We start from the raw sequence: 22,287 nt of genomic DNA, 5'->3' as shown, positions 1-22,287 counted from the left end.
TGTCTTACATAACAATTTTTTTTAGAAAAATGCACCTTAAGTTCTTATAAGTGATAATTGTCTACTTACACTATTAATGGCTCCGAAAAGGACAAAGTTGACAAAATTACATTTCAAACGAGTAAAATTACACTAATGTTTGTGTAAGTCTAGCGAAATTGTTCGAATTGCCCACCCTGTACCATTTGGCATTGTCCTAAGCGTGTGTAAACGCCGTCTACACTTCGTTCAAGCATTCCCGGGTCGATTTGATTTATTTCAAAACGAATACGGTTTTTAAGTTCTTCCAAATCACCTGGTCTGTTTGTGTACACACGCGATTTCAAATAGCCCCACAAAAAAAAGTCTAGAGGTGTTAAATCAGGCGAACGCGGAGGCCACTCGATTGTTCCGCGTCGCCCGATCCACCGGCCAGTAAACGTGTTATTCAAGTACTCCCGTACTTGCACTCCATAATGGGGCGGTGCACCATCCTGCTGAAACCAAATTCTTTCCTCAGGAATATCAGGATCCTCGTTGTTCGGGAATAACTCTGCTAAGCTTGGGACCAAATCGAACCGCAGGAAATCCAAATAGCGAGCAGCAGTTAAATTTTCCTCGAAAAAATACGGGCCTAAAATACGACGCCCTATTATTCCCGCCCAAACGTTCACCTTTCGGGGGTGCTGATGATCTACTTCTTGCACCCAGTGCGGGTTTTCCTGAGACCAATACCGGCAGTTATGTCGATGCACCGATCCATTAAGATAAAAAGTAGCCTCGTCAGAAAAAATTATGTTCTTGAGGAAGTCGGGGTCTCCGTTACATCGATGCATTAAATCTTCACAAAAGTGGAGACGGCGGTCTGGGTCGTCCTCAGTCAATGCATGTATCAAGTGACCCTTATAGGGGTGAAATTTCTCTTTTTTGAGAAAGTTCACCACAGTTACATGTGAAATATCATTGTTCAATGCAATCGACCTTGTACTAGAATGAGGGTTGTCCTGGAGCTCCACCAGGATATTCAATCTAGTTTCATCATCTACTCTAGGACGACCCGCACGAGGAGCATCTTTCACACTACCAGTTTCCTCAAACCTTGCCAGTACCCTACTAACCGTAGATTGCGTAATTGGTGGTCTGTCAGGGTACGTTGCATTAAATAATTGGCAAGCTTCTTGATGGGTTCGTAACTTATCGCCGAAACCAATCATCCTCAAAATATCAATTCTTTCGCGTTCACTAAGTTTTGCCATTTCGAATTAAACGATTTCACCAAAGAATGTTAAATCGGTACTGATTTTTAGTCTTCAATATTTCAGGTAATCTACTCCTTTCAAGTAAACATTTCTTTGGATCTTTTTTTTTTAGGAATTTATCGGCAAACTCGAAGACAAAAAGTCGACCTTAATTTGCTACATACTATTTGGATTTTGTGCGGTTGAACTTGGTTCTAAATTTTGCAGTTTAATCAGGATCCTGACAATATCTGATGAATAATTCCGCAAATATTACATAACACCAGTTGCAACTTAAGTTATCTGAAATGCTTTCTGCTGAATAATTTTTTTTTCTAAGGCATTTGATCCGTAAACAGCAAATTATTGCATTCAAGAACTTAAAGTGCATTTTTCTAAAAAAAAATTGTTATGTAAGACATCGAAATTTTCACACCGTTCTTTAGATAATTATCACTGTCATCAATTTCGAACGAAAAAAATATGCGTTGTCATTTAAAAAAAAAATTTTCCACATAACAAGGTGCCCTGTATCGAATAAAAATCGACGGGTCTCACCGTTTTTGGAAAAAAAATAGTTTAATGAAAATATGAATTTTATGCAGAACTTTTTTACCACGCTGTATTTCGTTTTCCACCTAGATATAATTGTCGTGTACTCCACATTAGACCTGCCTGTATATGCTGATGCAGCAAACTGCATCTAAATGTTGTTTGATTCAGTAGGTAACATTTGAGTAGAAATCAACAACCTTACTACGTAGGCGGCCTTGTGCTGTTTTCCTAAGACCTAAAATGTCGTTTATTTATACGACATAATAGTTTTAGTTTTTCTGTGAAACATAATAGACCTAAAAACATCCATTATATTAATAAGGCCTGTGTTGTGACAAACTGAGAAAAATATATTATATAAGGTAAGTTCATGTACCCAATTATACACCGACTGAGACACAAAAATCACAAATTATTCATTCTAGGTTCAAGAGATTTTATAATCAAAAATCAGTTAGAAACTTAGTTGGTTTTTATTAGTTATAAGCATTGAACACAAATGAGTTCCACGAATAAACATTTACATAAAAAAATGTAATACAAAATAAAAAATATTTACTTAAAATTATTATTAACCAAAATAGTCACTAAAATAGGTATAACATACATTTTTATTTATCAAAATCATGAGAAATAAATGAACCGTATTTTTCGAAACTAATTTCTTAAATCTTAAATATCTTAAAATACAGAATTCTCTCATTTTCTAATTCACGATAATTTCTCGCTTTCGTTTTGATAAGTTATCGATGAAAAAATAATTTCGCACAAATATGACGTTGCAAATTGTACCAAAAATGTAAAAACCTTTTACTCAGAATACTTTTGCTTTCATTGGCAGCATTTATCACAAAAAAAGCAACTTTCTAAACCCATGTTAGAAAATCACGATCGTGTTCCTTCCGAAAAATTTTTAAGGATATTGTTTCAAACTGAACAAACTTGATCCATATCTGCTGTAAGCACAATTTTCAAGTTCAAGGAAAGTTCAAAAAGTTTGTGAATCACTGCTTTAAACAGCAATAATGTAACTTGAGATAATAATTTATCCTTTTATAATATTTAATTTAATTTATCTTTCAGTAAAAATAAAAATGAAGGTAATGATAAACTTAATTGGTACACAAAAACATTGGTACTAAGTATTTTGGACGGACATACGATTACCGTCTGTTATTTCTTTTTTTAATTAGGTACATAGATGTGGTTTTCTGTTGCTCTCACTGAATAATAGACCTGTGTAATTGGCTAAAACATCTATTTTGAAATTGTCTTTTTTATTGTTTCAGGACATATAGAATATTCGTAATGGATACCACGTTATTTACCTTTATCATTTTTTTATACTTCTCCCTTGTATCTTCAGGTAAGAAATTCAGTCTTAATTTTATTCTGTAATTTACAAGTGTTCATAATTTTTAAATCTCACTCAAAATGTATACACAAAAAAGAAGTTATACCAGCATACAATGACAATGATATGTAATACCAAATATACACTAAAAACCCCGCAACAAATTGTCATAGTTGAAATTGTCCAGACCGAATCTGACCCTTGTGTACTATTTACATAGATACTATAAAAATGAACAACTTCAAATTAATTTATTTTTACAAGGATTTGGAAGTATTTAAGAACACGTGTTTCGTAAAATAGGTACACTAATGTGCTTAAAACTTACAAACAGCGATATAAAGGAATATTCCTAAATGTAAATAAAGTAAAAATTTAACATTAGCCGTGTTATTCCTAATGATCATGCTCGGAAAGAATAACCTCATACGCAAGTGAACTCTTGTTGATATGTTATTGTTGTCACCATTAGCGTATTATTTTCTTTTGTTTTGTTTAATCTTGGCATTTTCCAGTTCTACTAAGTATTTATTGTTTTCCTTGGTGTTATATTGCGTCAGTGTGTTTATCGAGTATACTTTTCTTCAAGTGGTTTATTATAGTCGTACTCTTGACCATAATCAAACTTTCCTTGAATGATATCCTGTTGCGAGGCTACTTCGCTTACATAAAATTATCTTTAATGTGCATGCTCAGTAACATTGATATAATTTTAATTTATTAATTACTAAGTATAAAAGTCAATATTGTTCTATAAATTTAAATGTACAGAGTGATTCAGAACTTATCCAAAAAATGATTCTGGATGTACAGGGGACCCTTACAAATACAATTTTGTAAAGATTTAAAAATACACTTCTGTACGGCACTGGAAACTGGTCCACTGTAAAACCTGACCTCGCACAATGCGACCGGCATGGCGGTGTGATAAAAACGGACAAAAACTTTCGCAAGGAAAGAAATATGTAAATAGAATTTCATCGCACCTATTTTATATCGGCAAATTCAACTGCTTTTGCCTTTATTAATTAATACAATTATTAATTTGTGTTTTTAAATAATAAAATCATTTGACATACCCGATGTTACAACAATTGTTCAAAATTTTATCCACCAACGTGTAAATACATTTGTCCGTCTTACTCTGTTTCTACGAACTAACACAAATGTTGTCTTGCTTCACCATATCACAAATGCTTCACCATAAATTAAAACGATATCCATGAACTCCGAGTTGCTATACACGCAAACCATTTTTGACACTAACTACCCATTTTTGACATTAACTACTAAAAAAACTATTAAACAGATAACAGGTAAATACTATTGCAACGACGATTGCAAAATCCGATTTCAGTATTCGGAGTCGCTGAGGCCACGTGGCTCTCCACGCGCATTGCGAATGACGCTAGAGATTACAGTTGTCCAGCTATGTAGTCGTTGAATGTACTATAACTTCAATAATTTTTTTCTCGGAAAGTATAAGGATTTTACAAAAATTTTTTTTACGATATTGGCTCCATTTCTCATGCCGCATGTATTCCCAAATTTTTTTGGATAAGTTCAGAATCACCCTGTATAAATTCTATAATTCTATTAGTTTGTCACTTGGGGTTTGAAACTTGTTAAATATTTCTAATATTGCCAGAATATCGCAATATTTAAGGTCATGACAAAGAAGCCATTTTTTTGACACTTACCTCCAAAGTACATAAGGTCGAAAATCGATCTAGTAAAAATATTGAGAAATTCTTCTATACATTTTTTATTTAAAATTTTAACTTTTGTAAGAAGATTTTGGGACGCAATTTTCTTTCAATTCATGTATCATGCGTCATATATCTACTAGATATATCCATGCCACACTTGCTTATATCCTAAAAATGTTGAATTATCTACAAATAAAACAATTTTTTGTGCCTGTATAGAACAAAATATTTATATACATATATAACTGTCTAGTTGAATTTATAAGCTATAATGTAATAATAATAATATAATATTTTAAATTAATCTAGTTTTATTCCTAGTCACTTAAATATATTTTTTATTTCTGACCACCTTGGACAAAGACTAATAGGAAATATATCCCGGAGGCAAAATTAATATACTATTTTAAAAATTGCTTCTTTAAGCAACCTTCTATGAAAATTAGGATAAGTATTTGAATACTAATAACCTAGTGTACTTATTGTTATTTCCATATTTCAGATAACCATAGAAATTTGCCACCTATTTATGAAATGGAAGATTACTTAGGGTGCTTCGAAAGAAATGATTTTTATTGTAAAGTAGATGCAAGATTAACGAACAACGGATATGAAAATAATAGTCTGTGGAAGTTGATTAATGTAAATTGTTATAGATCTGAAGTGAGTTATCATTCAAGAATTGCTAATATATAAAATTTCTAGGATTCTATCAGCGATAGAAACAGCTATGACCGGACTATTATTCACAGGGCTATATGTCTCCCAAAAAGAGAAGTTAATTTGAATTCGACTAAGAAGCTTTCTGAATTTCGTATAAATGAGAAATTTACTGGAAATAATTTAACTGTATTAGTAGAAGATATCGTTTGTAATACAAAAGATAATCTTAATATATCTTTGTATGATCAATTGTTACTGTAAGTTTTTATTAATTAAATGATTTACCTAGAGAATAAGTAAAGTATTAGTTTTTAAATCAACTTTGCTAAAAAAGGAATTGAATGTGTATTTGAAGGGAATGGATATTTTAGAGATAAATGCATTGGCTGAAAATGGCGATGGGAGAAGTAAAAATTAAGAGTTTTATAGAAAATCAATTAAATATATTGTGTAGCTTAACATTTTTAACCAAAATGGCGTAAATATTTAGATTTTGTTTCTTTCTCCTAAATAGTTTGCTCTATTCTTATACGCTATTGGGAGTTGCCTATTTTCACATCTTACATATGTCATCCTTTTCATGAAATGTATTTATTTCTTAAACGCATTATAGTGTGTACTAAAACATATACCGACTTTTTAGATTTTTCTTCATAGCATATTTACTTTTAATTATATATGCTACAATGTATGATAGATGGAAAAGGACAAGTACAGCTGGAAGCACTAGTAAGTACAGTATAATTATATCATGCACATAAATAAGTAATGAAATATTTCATAATTTCAAGAATCCATAAAAAAATTTTCCAAAATATTAACTGGGAATAATCTCAAAACTTTATATCAAATATTTTGATATTTATCTGTAAATAATTTAATTTCTTTCACATTATAAATAGTAGAGTACATACATACCTTAAAAAGTTACAGACCTTCAAAAAATTTGTTTTTATTCAATTCATTTAGGATTACATCACTAAAGAATACTAATGAAATTATAGAGTTGTTTCTGGGCTAGTGAAATGTAAACTTATTTTTTTGTCTAAAGCAGAAATGCCCTTAGAACGCCTGAACCAGTCTTTTGCCAAATTTTTCTTGTGAGGAAATGAAGATACTTTTTGAAATATCACTTTATTTCTTTTAATAAAGATGTACTTTTGCAAATCGTTCAAATGCACTATTCTAGATAAATATTTTAAGTTCTAACACCTATTGGGATACAGCCCTATTTATAAATTTAATTTCCCTGTACTGCATTGAAAAATCCATGTATCACTGACTTTTTAATGTTTGATTGGTCTAAATTGAATAAAAAAAAATATTGATTTCAAGTACAAATTTAACGAAAGAGAGAAATTTAATTGAATTCGAACAAACACTGGGATATCTGTAAATATAGTAAAACAACACGGAAAAAAATTGAAAGGCGTTGTGTGCTATAAGAGTGTATCTCAAATATTGCGTTAAATATGTTTATTATTGACGTTGTAAGCATAATTTTTTTCATAAATTTTCTATTATGAAAAGCAACGAGTTCTAAAGTTTTGTAAGTGAATGATAGTAGCCAACAACAGTAAGCAAATATGAATTTTGACCACATTATTGTAGTATTGAAAATGTGGTAAACCTCAATAATCATTTCAATGGCGAATAATTTATTTTCATTTTTTATAAACTGATTGTAGCAATAATTGACAGAGCTCAACGATAATATTTTGTAGCACGCCATAACTACCAATTAGTAGATGTTCACATTATTGCAGAGGTTAGCTATACAGTTCTTTCATGAATAAATAACAAAGTGATATTTCAAATAATGTCTTAAGTACGTTATCTTAAGATCTCCTAACAACAAGAAGAATGGCAAGAAATAAGCTCGTATCCAGTTACCCTAGGAACCGCTCTAAGCCAAATTTAATTGAAACATTAAAGAAAACGGAGGTACTTTTAAAAAATTAAATATTATACAGTGTGGACCATTTTAGTGATGCATGTAATCTTAGAGACTATAAGAGATAAGAAAATGGTTATATGGGGAAAGTTTTAGACAGCTCTGTTGCTAACTTAATGGCGCTTGCAGACCTTCAGGTTTTTGAGTTATTTAAAGTTAAGTTCTTTTTAGTTATGTGTATTGGTAGGTGATTTCAACATTGATTTGCTGCGATCTAGTTTCTATTCTGATAAAATAAGACAATTAATTGCACTGTATAGTATAAGTCAACTTGTAACAAAACCTACCCGAGTTACAGCTACTAGTGAAACACTAGTTGACTATGTATTAACAAATCAAAATAATATAATAGCTCATGTGCATGATTATCCTAAGATAACAGATAATTCATTTTTGAGTGTTGATTTGGGTGATTGCTCCTGTACTAATGATCAGTTAAAGAAATACAGAAACTTTAGCGAAAAAAACCTAAACAACATAAAAACAAACTTAATGATGTGTGACTGGAATTTAGATACAACTGATATCGAAAGGATATTTCAAGAGATTTCAATGAATTGTAACTTTGTAGTTGATGACATTGCTCCTATACAAACTTGTAAATATAAAACTAAAATTCCTTGGTTTGATAATGAGGTTTTTGATAAAATTAAGGACCGTGATAGAGCTTACCAATCTTTTAAAAACTGTTCGGATAATGAAAAACAATATAAATGGGAAATCTTTAAGGTGTATAGAAATAGTGTTGTCAATCTTCTGAAGCGCAAAAAAGAACAATATTATTTCAACAAAATTGATATGTTTAAGAATGATACAAGGGAAATGTGGAAAACTTTGAAGAATTTAGTTAATGTAAATAGTCAAAATGTGAATAGTTATATTTCATTTGATGAGGGATTAGAAATTAGGGTACTAAAAAATGATGTAGAGATTGCGGAAAATTTTAATGGTTATTTTGTTGATAGTATTGGAGATATTACAAATAGTATTATCGCCAATAATGGAAACGGGTATGGTTTATATAATTATAATTTGTATCCAGCGTTTGATGAATTTAGGACAGTAACTATGTCAGGTAAGATTATAAATAACTTGGATAATAGATACTCTGTGCATGATGTGATGAACCCCAAAATGTTAAAGGAAATATTTAAAGCAATTGGCCATGTTATACTTAACTTTATAAATACGTCGCTGCGTACTGGGAGGATCCCGAAGTTACTGAAAGTCTCTACAATCATTCCAATACAAAAAATTGTTAATACAACTAAAGCTAATGAATTTCGACCGGTTAATACATTGCCATCAATTGAAAAAGTACTTGAATTAGTGGTGTATGAGCAGTTGCTTGAACATGTTGAAAAAAATTCCATTTTAATAAATATTCAGTCTGGTTTTCGACAAAAGCATTCTTGTGAGTCAGCTCTTCAATTAACCCTATGTAAAATAAAGAATGATATTGACAATAATAAGTATGTGATTGGGATATTCTTGGACTTAAAAAGGGCTTTTGAGACAGTGGACAGAAAATTGTTGTTAGCCAAGATAAAACAGTATGGCGTTGGGAAAGATCGGAAACAAAGAGTTCGTTTTAATGAAGCTGTATCTAATGAAATAAACAATGATATAGGGTATCTACCTCTCTAACTCAAGGTAGTGTCCTGGGTCCTCTTCTCTTTATATTATACCTTAATGATATCGAACTTTTTATAGATTGTGAATTTATTAATCTTTTTGCTGACGATACATTCATAGCATGCAGTGATGTTAGCCTTGAGAAAGCAGTACATCAAACAAATAGGATATTAACAGCTGCAGCAATATATTTTACAGCTAATAAACAAAAATTGAATATTCAGAAAACTAAAGCCATAATATTTACAGCTAAATATAAGTATCGTATGATGGATGTGACTGGGATTAAACTGCATATAAGTAATGAGAATATAGATATAGTATCCCATATAAAGTATTTGGGTTTTCAAATGGATAGTTTTCTAAACTTTGATTACCATTTGGATTATACGCAGAAAAAGATATCTAAGAAACTATATTTTTTTGGCAGAGTATCTCAGCATTTAACAACTCAAACCAAGATTACAGTATTTCATTCAATTATTCAGCCACATTTTGATTACTGTGCATCAGTTTTATATATGTTTAATCTTAATAAACTGAATCAATTACAAAAACTGCAAAATCGTGCCATGAGGATCATACTAACAGCAAACCGCCGTACACCGATAGTAAATATGTTAAAAACTTTAAATTGGTTGTCAGTTGAACAGAAGTTGTATTTCTCAACTATGGTTTTTGTGTATAAAATAGTTAACGGATTGGGACCAGAATATTTCAGTAAATATGTTGTTTTTGTGGGGATGTCCATCATTATGATATAAGAAATAATAGAAACATATATATTTCTAAAACAAATTATAGAGGTACAATGAATTCTTTATTCTTTAAGGGTTTTAATGAATTTAATAAACTCCCTCTAGAGGTAAGAAATGTGGAGTCCTTGAATTCCTTTAAGTGTAGACTAAGAAATTTAATTAACTGATTATTGATGGCTTTTATATGTATGTATATATGTGTATATATATATGTGTGTGTGTGTAAGTTATGGGTATAATGTAGTTAATGTGTTTTAGGCTTAGTCAGATACATGTATATTGAACGGTGTATTAGGGTCAACCTATTTCAATAAACAGATGTATTAAAAAAAAGTAAATGTGGCGTTTTCGAGAATCGTCTGTAACTTTTTTATTTAGAGGTTTTTTTAAAATCTGAATAATAATCCCGATGTATATGTCTCTATTACATGTTGTTGATAGGGTAGCCAGATTTCCGGGTTTTGATGGTACATCTTCGGGCTCCGGGTTAACATGTCATTTCTCCGGGTTTGTTCAAACTATTTGTCTCCCAGATTTTTTTTTATACATCAATTACAAAAAACGGGTCATGTCTCCGGGTCTGTCATGAAATAGATCTGGTAACCCTAGTTGTTGATGATATTGGATTGTTGTTGAAATAATCTATTATTTGATTGCCCCAGTTATTATTATCTCTTTCTTGTTCTTAAATCATTTCATGTTGTGGTTGCCTTTCAGGATAATTTCCAATAAATCTGTTTAAAGTCACTGTTGCTTTTCTATTATTTTTAATAAAGTAACCTAGATTACAGATGTTCAACAGTAATCGTGACCTATTTTACAGAGAATAAAGCCATCATAGCACTGTCATTATCTTCAAACTGGAGGAAAATGTGTAATACTGATGGGAATGAAGATTACATCAAATTAAAATCAATCCAAGGAATTCGATTTTATAACATGTTATTAATTATCAGTGTGCACACTCTTCTGAGTTTTAATATAGTTTATATCTCAAATCCTAACGACCTTGAAATAGTAAGTATTCAAACGTTCTAACAGAACTGTTAGAATTGCAATAATTATGTTTATTAATATAATTCACTATCTACTGTAGCAATTAGATGTGTTTAAATTGCTCCTTTGTTCTTACTATTATTAAGTGGTTACTTTGGTACTTAGTAGATACATTGGTGTTTTTTGAGCGATTGTTAAAAGTTTTAATCAGTAGTTTGAAATTTATATACTATTTTGATACATACCTATTATAAGAAAATAAATGCTTTTAATAATGGGTTCATTCAGTAATATTTAATTTATAATTTATTTTTACATTTTCAGTAAACACTTAACCTCCAAACATATGGTGAATAAATCAGGTCGATAGCTTTAAAATTAATTGTAATAAATAATTTCTAATTCTTAAAATATTTGAATGGTTCCATGCTGTTCGCGGGTCATTTTTGACGTCACACCACTCTATTGACTTAACCCAACAGCTCGGTACCCTATTAACTATTGTCTCAAGTTACTTACTTGTGATACAATTTTAGTTTTTCCTAGTTTAAGAGTATTTTGCCACTTACAAAAGAAAACGAAAAATTATTGCACCAAAAAGACCAATCAAATGTTATGTTCATTGAACTATTTTTGCCTAACCAAAAATCACACACTGAAAAAAGTGAACAGTAAAAAACACGCATCAGTATATTTTTTAATTTAATGTAGGTACTTTGGGAGAAGGAGATAAGTTCATTTCTTAGAAAAATGATATTTTTGCAGGCATAGATTTAAAGGGAATCTGTGGGAGTAATATAAAGTGGTTGAAATCACTTATTCACAATTTCTGAACACGTTTACATATCTCATTTTCGCGTCATAAATAGATCATAATAAATCATAAGTTATATTTTGGGTAAATCATCATTCTTTATGTGAACTGTTCGCTTTAACTTATATAGATGACAACAAAATTGCTAACTTAAACAGTTTACGCATTGGTACTTATTTCTTTCTTACAGTAAGATCTATAATTAGAGCTAACGTTTTCAAAAACCAATATTTTTTCTATTAAAATTTGTAATGATTTTTTAAGTAGATATTATTATAGTTTAAATTTGTTTGTTTCTATCTGCTTCCATAGCTAGAGATATGATGAAGATTAAACCCAACAATGTAAGCTAGCCGGTAACGAGTGGTATGTCGTCACAACATGGCTTCCGTGCATTTTGCAGCGCTCCGTTTTCATTATTTTGACAAAATTGTTGAAAAAAAAATATTAAAAAAATATTTATTATAAAAAAAATTATTTGCAGATTAACTAATTATAATCTATACTTTTTGAATATAAATTTTAAAAAATATATGCTAAATTAGTCGAACATCTTGTCCAGTTGATGTAAAAACTGGAGTAATAAACTTTAATAAATATAATATTTAGTAGAAACAAAATTCAAATTGTAACACTTTCAAATCTGGGTATTTGGGGATACGTGTAGTAAATTTTTCAATATTGATTGATTTTTTCTGGCTCTCATGTAAAATATTGTAAATGTTGAATCTTGATTTTCATTTACCAATCTTTCAGCTGTTCAATAACTCCATAATGCGAAATTATACAACTATGAGTGTTTTTTTTGTGCAGACGTTTTTTCTTATATCTTCTTGGATTGTAACTTTTCAAATATATAACATTTATAGAAGTCATGGAAAATTCACCATTAGTCAAGCCCTTATTCTCATCTTTAATAGATTCATTAGGTAAGAGTTAATTTATTGCATTTTTCATTTAGTGTGTAAATAATACAGACCTTTTACTAAGAGTAATTTAAATAATTATTGGTCAAAACGGATTGAATAGCAATCCCCGCCAAGACACGCTTTCATAATATTGAAACGGACATAATATAGTATTATATGTATAATAGTTGTCATTTCATACGTAACGATTTCGTTGCTGTTTTGTGTTGTTTTAGATTAATTTATGATCTAAACTAGATCAATCCTGATCAAGGGACATTGACATTTACAAACTAAACATAGTTCTTTAAAAAAAAATTGTATCAAATACTTTTAATTAAAAACTTTAAATTAAATGCTGTTAATATCTTATGTACCTCAGAATTGAGAAACTCTGAAAAAATTATCTCTGATGATACAACATGACACTGAATCTTGGTCTAATATTTCTCATTGCAAACGTTTTGTAAAATTATATATAAAATAAAACCAATGACACGATTTGGTTCATTTAGGTTTGTGGTAAAAACAGCAGTAGCTACAATTAGTACTTGTAACCTAAAAATATATTTTAGAATTGGTGTATGTTCGACTGCAATGCTACTTTTCCTAAAATCTACTTGGAATAATTTAGCTAGGGGGCCTATTAATTTTGATGCCATTGATATGGTTCAAAGAGCATGTAAGCTTAACTGGTGGCAATCTTTTTTTCTGATAAATAATTATTTATATCTCGGAGAAATAGTAAGTACTCTTTCTTCTTCATCTTTGATGCATTATATATTTGTTTATGATATTTATTACAGTGTCATCCTCCTTCGTGGTATTTGTCTGTGGATTTTCAACTGTATATCATGACAACTATCACCATCTATTTAATTCTGAAATTTAAACTCAATGAGTTTAAAATCATCAGTTTCCTAATATTTTTTTCTTGTTTACTATACGGATCAATTATATATATGAAAGAAATGGATACAATTTATAGGATTAATCATAAGTAAGTACCCTGCCACTGCTACGGTTTTAATGAGATTGTCATTGACTATAAAACGGCTTACAAAAACTAGGTGAGTCGGGAGAATCACACCAAACTCCAGGAATGGATTCTACTCATCAAAACAATAAGAAAAAACTCAAATAGTGTTATGCGATTTTTTCATTTGTTTCCAAGGTATAACGTACATTTCAATAAAAAATAATAATTTATTGAAATTCTATTAATCATAGTGTTCTTTGATTAAACGTTCAAAAACACCAACATTGACCACTAATCACTTTCTGCTTCGTCTACGAAGGGCGTCTGTTAGTTCGCCTGATTGCTGCATATCTTTCTTTAATAAGTGCTGCACTATTAATAAGTAGAATTAATGCTTCCCGAGTGTTTACTCTAACTTTGTACATTTTATTTTTTAACCAGCCCCCATAATCTAGTGGTGTGAGGTCCGGATATCTTGGAGGACCACCGCCGTCAATCCATGGTAGTACATTCGCATTCTCATGTCTATAGGATCATCCTCTAGTAGTACTTGTAATTCATTTTGTAAAAAATTTAAGTAGTGGTCTCCTGTGAGTCGTTCTCCAAAATAAAAAGGCCAATTAAATAACTATCGATCATGCTACATCATAGGTTTACCGAAAACCTATGGTGAAAAATACTTACGAATGTTGCGTGGGCTTTTTGTCTGATCACATATGAGAGTTCCTACAAAACTCGATACGCTTAGCATAATCTTCCGGTTATAGTGTTGTACTCTCTGTACATGATACAAGTATGGTATAAGTCTTGCTCGTGGAGGGTTTTTATTTCTCTTTTTTATGGAATGCCCAATTGAGTAGCAATTCTTGGTGAGCTGGTAGTTGCATCATCTTCTACTAGACCCAGAATATTTTCTACCACCTCTTCTAAACTTTGTCGATGATCTCGTTCAGATGTTATGACCACTGGGAAGGAAAACTTCCCAGTAGTCATAACATCTTTCGTACAATTTGTTGAAATCTCTGATAAATACATTCTTATCAGGACATCTGCGATGTAGAAACCATTGACGATATTCTTCAACAACAACATTAGCATTCCCATTACAAAAACCATAAACAAACACTACATTTGCATACTCTAAATTTGAATAAGTTCTTGACATCTTGTAACAGTTTGGTAGTACAAACGTGTAATCAAATGTTAAACTATTGCAACATAAAACGACTGACAAATATCCTACATTTGAACTTGGAACACGTCATACGCTGATTACAAATTATTAAAATTTGTAATTACGCTATAACTTGAAAACAAATGAAAATCGCATAACAACATTTAAGTTTTTTCTTATTATTTTGACGTGTAGAATCAATTTCTGGAGTGTGGTGCGATGCTCCCGACTCACCCTGTATATACAGCCTATGTAACAAAATTAAAATATGTTTTCACCAACAGTGTTACTAGAATGTTTTTATTTGTACGATCGGAATCATGTAGGATATTATACCTTTCAACATATTCCAACTGGACTACAAGCTTAGTAGGCATATTACTAGGAATTGCATATACAAAATCCAAGAATAACAATATCGTTAGTAACAAGGTAAGTCTTCTCATCTGTTTCTTTATTAAGTAATATAGCACCCCAGTAGTAGTTAGAAAATATTTAAAATCGAATTGTACTGATTTACGTTTTTGTTCTGGTATGGTACAATGTTAATGAAAAAACATAGGATATGCAAGAAGTGTATAGTGTTATTATTGTTCGGTTTTTTATTGAATGTGATATTTATTATCGTATATCGTATTTATTATCGCATCGTTAGTCTCTGATTTTAGGGCATAAAGTGCAATTTTTAGCCCTCTCTCGATACTTTAGATGTAATCCGAGGGTAAAACCATTGGAGTAAGACTATTTCAAAGCTGTGTGTTTGCCCATCAGTTTTCGCCATTACGACACAATTTTGTAACAATTTTTTCTCGAACAATATTAATCCACAGATATTTTATCTGTGCCTCTAAAAAATAAAGGAACATTTATTATTGCAATTCAAATGATAACATGATATTGAGATTTGCTGTTTCTGGCCAATGTCAAATCACTATTTAATTTAAGAAAATATAATTTTTCCTACTTCCACATATATATANTTTAAAAAAAAGAAGCGTTAACGTTGTGGATAAAAAAATTATGCTCGTATTTACGTCATAAACACGGCGTATGTGGCGCCCTCTAGAAGATACATCGAAATAGATAACAAATTATGATTTCTCGTATACAAAAACATCTACCCCTAAATTTTCACGTTCATACACTCAAAAATATTATAATTATTACGAAAATTCAATTTTTAATTTCCAACTTTGACACCCTGTATCTTTTTTGTTATCAACATTTTATTAAGGCATGATGGCTCCAATCGCAATATTTTGAAGTAAAAAATGTAGTATGTCTCTATGGACCATTACTTACGGACCACCCTGTATATTCACTGTTTTCTTTACAACTTGCTAAAAGGATAGGTAGGTGGATTATTATTTTAAATGCATTGTTTGTTACTGCAAGAGTTCGCAAACAAAACCACATCCGTAAGCATCTGTAGTTGCCAACTGCGTGCACTAAACAAACTCCATTAAAATATGGAACAAAAACGCATTGGTTGATCACAATCCGGGGGTAAAATCTGTTGAACTGGTTGCAGATGATAGGGCTGCAACAGCTGGCGCCTTAAGTTGCGGTGTACGGTACGAGATGAGGTTCCTACTTGCTGTGCGAGTCGTCGAGTACTACTTGTGGGGTCTTCGCGTCAAGATTTTCCAACACTACATCTTCAACATTAAGGTTCACTTGGTGACCACGTCCTTCCTCGTGAAATAACACTAACCGTATCTCGCAGCCGTTGAACCCACTGTAGGATTCTATTTGCACACGGGGGGTGACGTTGTGACCATCGCCACGTTCGGAAATAGTAAATGCATTGTTTTCTCCGTTCATTGTAAAACTAGTATGTGCACAAACTAAAAAATTAAGCAAAATAAGAAATAAGAATCTCATTTTTATGTAATCGGCACGCTATTCTTATTTTTTACTTCTTTATAAAAATTACACTGTCACTATCGTGGAATTACAAAATAAAACCTTTTGTATGGAATTTTTCACTTTTTAACACTGATGGGTCGATGGACGATGCTTAATATTTAATAATTAAGTGAATAATGAATTCCATACAAGTACAAACTCAGTTGACTGTACAAACCTTCTTTTAGTATTCTTAGTATTAGATTATACCGACTTAAATCATGAGGTTGCATCTCGGGTCGCATAAAAACATTTCCAAAGTTTTTAATAAATAACACAAGGTCGTCCTTTATTTTCGTTGAATAAATTAACCTTAATTTACAAAAAAAAACGCGAAGATAGAACTTTTTCATATAAGACTTTACTATTAGAAATATCAGGAAGCTGTAGTTTAATTTTTATAGATTTTACATGCCACACCCTAAGTTGAGATCTTTCCTGAAATTACAATCAGCGGGCTACAAATCTAAAAAAGCCTAAATCTTGACATCTGAAAAAAAAGTTTTTACTGGAGGCTCCAAATGCCGAAGTGAATGCGTTTCTGCCGACAACGAGTAGGACCCTTGAACACTTTTTTTTTATAAATATTTCTTAAATATTAAATTTTGATAAAATTTTAAGTGGTATTAATTTTTGGTATTTCTGGGGGATGTCGTCGCCAGGAATTAAAAAATTTGAGGATAAGCCATATAAGGGATCTATAAAATGAATTATAACAAAAACAGATCGATCATTTGTAATTATGTTTTACGAGCTGTCTAAAAAATATATGCTGCTTAGACCTTCTGATGTGGAACAATTTTTGTGCACTACCAAAAGGGTAAATAAACGAAACAAGTAATTGGGATCAACAAAATTGGTAATCAACCCAAAGTAATTGATGAATTTTTAAAGTTACTTAATGCAAATCTATATACAGGACATTGTTTCCGACTTTCAGACGCCACTATTCTTGTAGATGCTGTGGGTGACACCCTAGCAGTTAAAAATTTTGATGGCTGGAAACAGCAGTAATGGAAACTTATATAGAACATTCTTAAGTAAGAAAAACAAATTGCCACTATCATCGTATAATCAGTTGATGCCACAAAATGGGAAGTAAACCCATCAACATCGCAAATAAATATCCAACCTAATGTATTAGCATCAATATCATCTACCACAGACCACCTAGACTGGCCGTATCTAATTCCAATGCACGGTTACCAGTGAATGCAAAATCCGGGGAAGTGGAGTGTGGAAGGCAATCTGATCACGCGCATGTTTAAGCAGATCCGGATTAAGTAATATTTTTATTACATACTTATTAAACATTATATTGCATCTTATGACAAATATTCAATTTTAAGTTTGTAATTCAGAAAATAGTATATTTTAGTGTCATATTAAATAAAACTACAAAATAATTTAAATATATTTATTGTCCTCTAAATAATATTAATTTATTTAATATTTGTCTTTTCGTAGATTTTACCGAATTAAATAATTTGACTTCATGATTTATTCGTACATCGATATACTTTTCACATTCAGCCCTTACAAGTTCTATTAAATGATTACAATTGTTAGGCAAATTATCAAATTGATGTTCATGCAAATTTTCAAATATGTTCACATTCAGAAAGTTTTTTAATACATGATAAACAATTTTATTTTTCTGTAGCCTAGGTGTTCTGCTTTCATCATTATTTAAAAATTTTATTAATTTTTCTGTTTCTTAGCATATTACTACGACATCTCGAGATGGATACGTCAAACAACCACGATCTTTAATAAAAATTAATTGACTGTACGAATACTGAATCTGAAATTAGTTTTGTTTGCGATTTTTTTAATTGAAAAAAATATTTAATTAATTTTCAGCTATCTCGAAATGACGGGAATTGGTAAAATTTCATAAAAATTTAAGACTCGCATAAAGTAAATAATTACTAAAAATATTTTACAGTAATTCATTCATTATTTTATAATAACAATATCACGTTAATCACTACACTATGTGGGCGAACAAAATTATAAAGCTAACCCTGGAAACTTGTGACGTTAACCGAAAAATGGCGTACATATTTACCTTTTATATATTCCTTTTTTTTACTTACCTAAAGAAGGAAACTTTTCGCCTCTCTTCACCAACTCGATCACTTCTATTTATACAATGTTTTACAATACACTTGCCCATGATAAAACGTCTAATTATCGAAATCACAGCGATGCGTACACGTCAAATGCTAGGACACGACTGACTGCTGGGCTCCAAATCAGGCTCCAAAGTGTTTTCACCAAAGTCGCTCTATAAGCCAGTCTAGGTGGTTTATGTCATCTACCTATAAAGAAAATGTATTCACGGATTTAAATAAAGAAGACTTATATTAATTGTAATTTCAATAACTGTATGTTTGTTATAAAAAATAGATAAATTAACTATTTCAAGAATTAGTTTTTATTATTTCTATTTTTATTTTTGGTGGATCGTAGGAAAAACACACTATACAACTCGAGCGGATTGTCCATATCGCACTCGAACGATTGGAACTTCGCCTACTCAAGCTTCGTTTTCGTGCGATATGGACATCATACCCGCTCTTGTTGTACAATTAACTTATTTTAGCCCCTTGTTTAATCTATTAGGAATATTGTTAACGTTTGTTTTATTTTAGAATCGGAAGATTATATCCATTTTGTGGTTTTTAATATTTTTTGGCCTACCGTGTGCAGTCATATTTTTAGCAAGACATGAATTCACAGGGATTCGAGCAGCAATTTTGGGTGCTTTGGTTAAACCCCTGTTTTCTTTAGGCATCGGAATAGGCATTTTAGGAATGTCACACAAAATGGGAGGTAATATGTTTTATGTGCTTTTATGAAACACTATCTCCACGATGAGTTTGATTCATTTATAGTCCAGTTGGTAGAGGTTCAGCCCGTGTCAAACCATGATAACCCAGAAATAACTACACAAGCCTTCTTTAAATTATGAGTACAATAACAGGCTAATTTGCTGACAAAGTATTTTATCAGGAAAAAAAGTTATTAACAATTTAATCGTGAAAAAAATTTTTTTTAGTAGTTTTCTTTAAATAACTCAGCGGGATGACTTTGTACGAAAAAATGCTTAGGACATGATTTTGTTCGTAATAAAAATAGCTACAAAATGGCGGTGGTCCGATTACGAAATTTGCAATAACAAAGCCGTGAGATTGAAAAAACGGTATAAAACGCCAATTTTTTTAAGTTGCTGTAAAAATGTCAATTATAAACAAAAAGTGATAAAACTTTCGAAAACTATAGTTCAATATATATACAATAATGACGCTAAAGCCGAAAATCAGGAGAGCAAAACTTTTTGTTCTATAAGGTGTTATACATTCATCGGCATCTGAAACTCGAAACTTTGCCAAATTTGTTCGAAGCTTTGCTGACACTTGAAATTTGGTACACACATAGTGTAAATATGCAGAAACCAAAAGCAATTTGCAAAATTCAAGTATCTTCATTTTTGCAGTTTTGGTAAGGTTTTATACGTCACCCTAGTTTTATACGTCACCGTTTTTTTAATTTTTGGACGTATATTTATGTATATTTATAAAATATTCCATTACGGTAGATTAGCCAGCATAATTACCTACAATTTAAAAAAATATATATTTTCATCGTTTAGATCCTAAGCTACTTAACATTTTGCGCCTGTTAGCCATACTCGTACATTATTCAACATATCAACATAAAACAAAAACGTACGTGTGGGGTAAACCTTTAACTTTAAGTAAACAATTGTTTAAATTTACTGTTGCATATTTCTAATAGTATACAAGCGCCGAAGAGCGGAGCTCGCGCTCGAAAATGAAAAGTTAAAGGTTTACCCCACACGTACGATTTTGTTTTATGTTGATATGTTGAATAATGTACGACTACGGCTAACAGGCGCAAAATGTTAAGTAGCTTATGATCTAAACGATGAAAATTATTATTTTTTTAATTGTAGGTAATTGTGCTGGTTAATCTACCGTGATGGAATATTTTATAAATATACATATATATTCTTCCAAAAATTAAAAAAACAGTGACGTATAAAACTAGGGTGACGTATAAAACCTTACCAAAACTGCAAAAATTAAGATAATTGAATTTTGCAAATTGCTTTTGGTTTCTGCATATTTTCACTATGTGTATACCAAACAAGTGTCACCAAAACTTCAAACAAATTTGGCAAAGTTTCGGGTTTCAGATGCCGATGGATGTATAAAACCTTATAGAACAAAAAGTTTTGCTAGTTATTTTTATTACGAACAAAATCATGCCCTAACCATTTTTTCGTACAGTCATTCTGCTGATTTATTTAAAGAAAGCTACCAAAAAAAATTTTTTTTCACGATTATATTGTTAATAACTGTTTTTCCTGATAAAATAATTTGTCAGCAAATTAGCCTGTTATTGCACTTATCATTTAAAGTATTCCTGTGTAGTTATTTCCGAGTTATCAAAGAAATGTCACCAACAGTAACTTTTCGGCCTTTCTCGACTGGACTATTAGTTAATAATACAAAGTAGAATTTAAAAAAATAGTTCTTACGACCAGATTCAACAAACTTTCAAAACAGGCGATGAAAAAAAATGTTTTGAAATGTACTGAACAAAACTGTTCCACCGTTCCACTTCCGACATAACCGAAAATATTTTCATAGAAAGTTGCCAGTTAAATATTATTTTAATTATTATTGCTTATTTTCTTTAATTTAAAGAAAACTCAATTCACCAAAGTAATAAGTGATTTTTTTTAGTTTATTTTCGTAGTCTTCACTTTCCCCAATTGGGTTTCGTCGTATATTTTAAATTATTTAATTAATTAAAAAAAAATGTTAATCCGTGTTTTTGTTTTAGGTCTTATCAAACATATATGTGAAAATAAATGTGTTGTCCTGATGAGTAATTTCTCATTCTGCACATACGTTTTTCAGTTTTATGTTATATTCTCTAAAGGAATTGAAAGTTATTCGTTGATGCAGTTTGAACTTATTAATCTGGTAATAAAATTTGATTTCACGATTTCGATTGTTTGTTTTAAAAATTTTGAATTTTCCTTTTCCAGATAAAATACTATTTGCTTTTTGATGCACCCCTGGCTATAATATTTGGAATTATCTGCACGTTAGTATTCGAGCAGCCAGGAATTAATTTACAAAAAATATTCTTGCCACAAATAGCACGTAGGAAAGAACAACGGAAAAGAGAGTAACGGAATGATTTACTGTTACAAATTAATCTTGACTTCTGTTAAATTTTGTTATTTGAATTAAATTTAAGAGATAATAATATTATATTTTATTTCCAAAGAAAACGAAAAGTATCATATAAAAATATTATTATTTATAAAAATTTCATGTTAATAAATGAAAAATTTACTTTGTCTTTTGTTTACTCAGATCCTTCCTCAGAAGCGAATTTAAGTATTACATTTCGAATTGGTTTTAAATTATTTTATTTTGTGAATTTTTTTTATAAAAAGGTTTTTATTTTATTGAAAGGAAACAAGGAAAAAAAATATTGAATTTTACATTAAAAAAACTTACTCCTGCACCTCTAGCTAAAACCTATATTAGTTTTTACAAAATATTAATCCTTATCACTACGTTTAAGAGCCGTGACGTCAGCAGTGTTGACGTAAT

At 30.7% G+C, this 22,287-nt stretch overlaps 1 protein-coding gene across 1 annotated transcript; it reads left to right on the top strand.

Annotated features, from left to right (window-relative positions):
- Window positions 1-1,954: 1,954 nt before the first annotated feature.
- LOC108911127 (O-acyltransferase like protein-like) lies at window positions 1,955-21,953 on the top strand. The gene is made up of 13 exons (XM_018715964.1): window positions 1,955-2,134; window positions 3,062-3,138; window positions 5,338-5,477; window positions 5,541-5,755; window positions 6,142-6,227; window positions 10,669-10,862; window positions 12,412-12,584; window positions 13,139-13,307; window positions 13,370-13,563; window positions 15,001-15,148; window positions 19,282-19,462; window positions 21,503-21,645; window positions 21,711-21,953. The coding sequence occupies exons 2-13, from the start codon at window positions 3,081-3,083 to the stop codon at window positions 21,855-21,857; spliced, it is 1,848 nt and encodes a 615-aa protein (XP_018571480.1). The 5' UTR covers window positions 1,955-2,134; window positions 3,062-3,080; the 3' UTR covers window positions 21,858-21,953.
- Window positions 21,954-22,287: the final 334 nt, after the last annotated feature.

Source organism: Anoplophora glabripennis, unplaced genomic scaffold (assembly GCF_000390285.2).
Source record: "Anoplophora glabripennis isolate ALB-LARVAE unplaced genomic scaffold, Agla_2.0 scaffold691, whole genome shotgun sequence".
In the NCBI taxonomy this organism is placed as follows: Eukaryota; Metazoa; Arthropoda; class Insecta; order Coleoptera; family Cerambycidae; genus Anoplophora; species Anoplophora glabripennis.
Note: the sequence above shows the minus strand (reverse complement) of the source record. Positions and strands in the feature narration are given on the sequence as shown.